Source organism: Nannospalax galili, unplaced genomic scaffold, assembly GCF_000622305.1.
Source record: "Nannospalax galili isolate Female #2095 unplaced genomic scaffold, S.galili_v1.0 scaffold377, whole genome shotgun sequence".
NCBI classification, from domain to species: domain Eukaryota; kingdom Metazoa; phylum Chordata; class Mammalia; order Rodentia; family Spalacidae; genus Nannospalax; species Nannospalax galili.
In genome coordinates, this window is record NW_008341187.1 from 3,197,553 (window position 1) to 3,198,310 (window position 758).

General features: G+C 55.0%; 1 protein-coding gene across 1 annotated transcript in view; it reads left to right on the forward strand.

Moving 5' to 3' along the window:
- Positions 1-667: 667 nt before the first annotated feature.
- The window catches only part of Epm2a (EPM2A glucan phosphatase, laforin), a 119,801-nt gene continuing 119,710 nt past the window's right edge, over positions 668-758 (forward strand). Inside the window, 1 exon segment of the mRNA XM_029565180.1 lies at positions 668-758. This exon segment is cut by the window's right edge and continues 100 nt beyond it. Within this exon segment, the coding sequence (XP_029421040.1) occupies positions 668-758 (91 nt within the window).

Consider the following 758-nt stretch of genomic DNA (forward strand, 5'->3'; position numbering starts at 1 on the left):
ACTGAGGGATACATGACAAGTTCCAGGGCCAGCCTGGGCTACATAGTAAGACCCGGTCTTCTAAAGAAAAATAACAAAAATAACGAAATATAAATTTTAATATATAGTCTATAAATATATAAAATATGTGTAGGTATAAACATTTATCATCACAGAATTAGTTTTTGTCTTGCTTTGATCTTGAAGAGGAAAGTATTTCATCCAAACCCATTTTCCCTATACTGACCATGGGAGTCTTTATTTTTTCCCTCCAGACATCAAACTGGGGAAGGCAGGGAAAGAATAGTTTGACAAGCTCTAGGTCCAGAGTCTCCGGTGTCTCTTCCACCTGTCACTTTGGAGCCGCCGGTCTCTAAAGACCATTTTCTATGTACACTAAGGCGTGGGGCGCTCGCTGAGTCCAGAGTCTTCCCGGCTTCAGTATCTGGGCATCAGCTTATGCCATTTCCTCCTTCATGGCTGGGAAACTTCAGATCTCCAGCAAGGATGGCGGGTCGGCCTGGGCCGCGTCTTCTCTCTCCCGGCCTGTGGCGGCGCAGAGACGCCGGTGTCCGGAGCGCGCGTCCCACAGCCGCACTGGGCGCCGCTGGGAACCGAATCCGCCGCCGCGTGACGCCCCAGGAGAGACGTCCCCGCTCCCCGCCCCACGGCCCGGCCCGCAGCCGCCATGCGGTTCCGCTTCGGCGTGGTGGTGCCGCCCGCGGTGGTCGGCGCACGGTCCGAGCTGTTGCTCGCCGGGTCGCGGCCGGAGCTGGGGC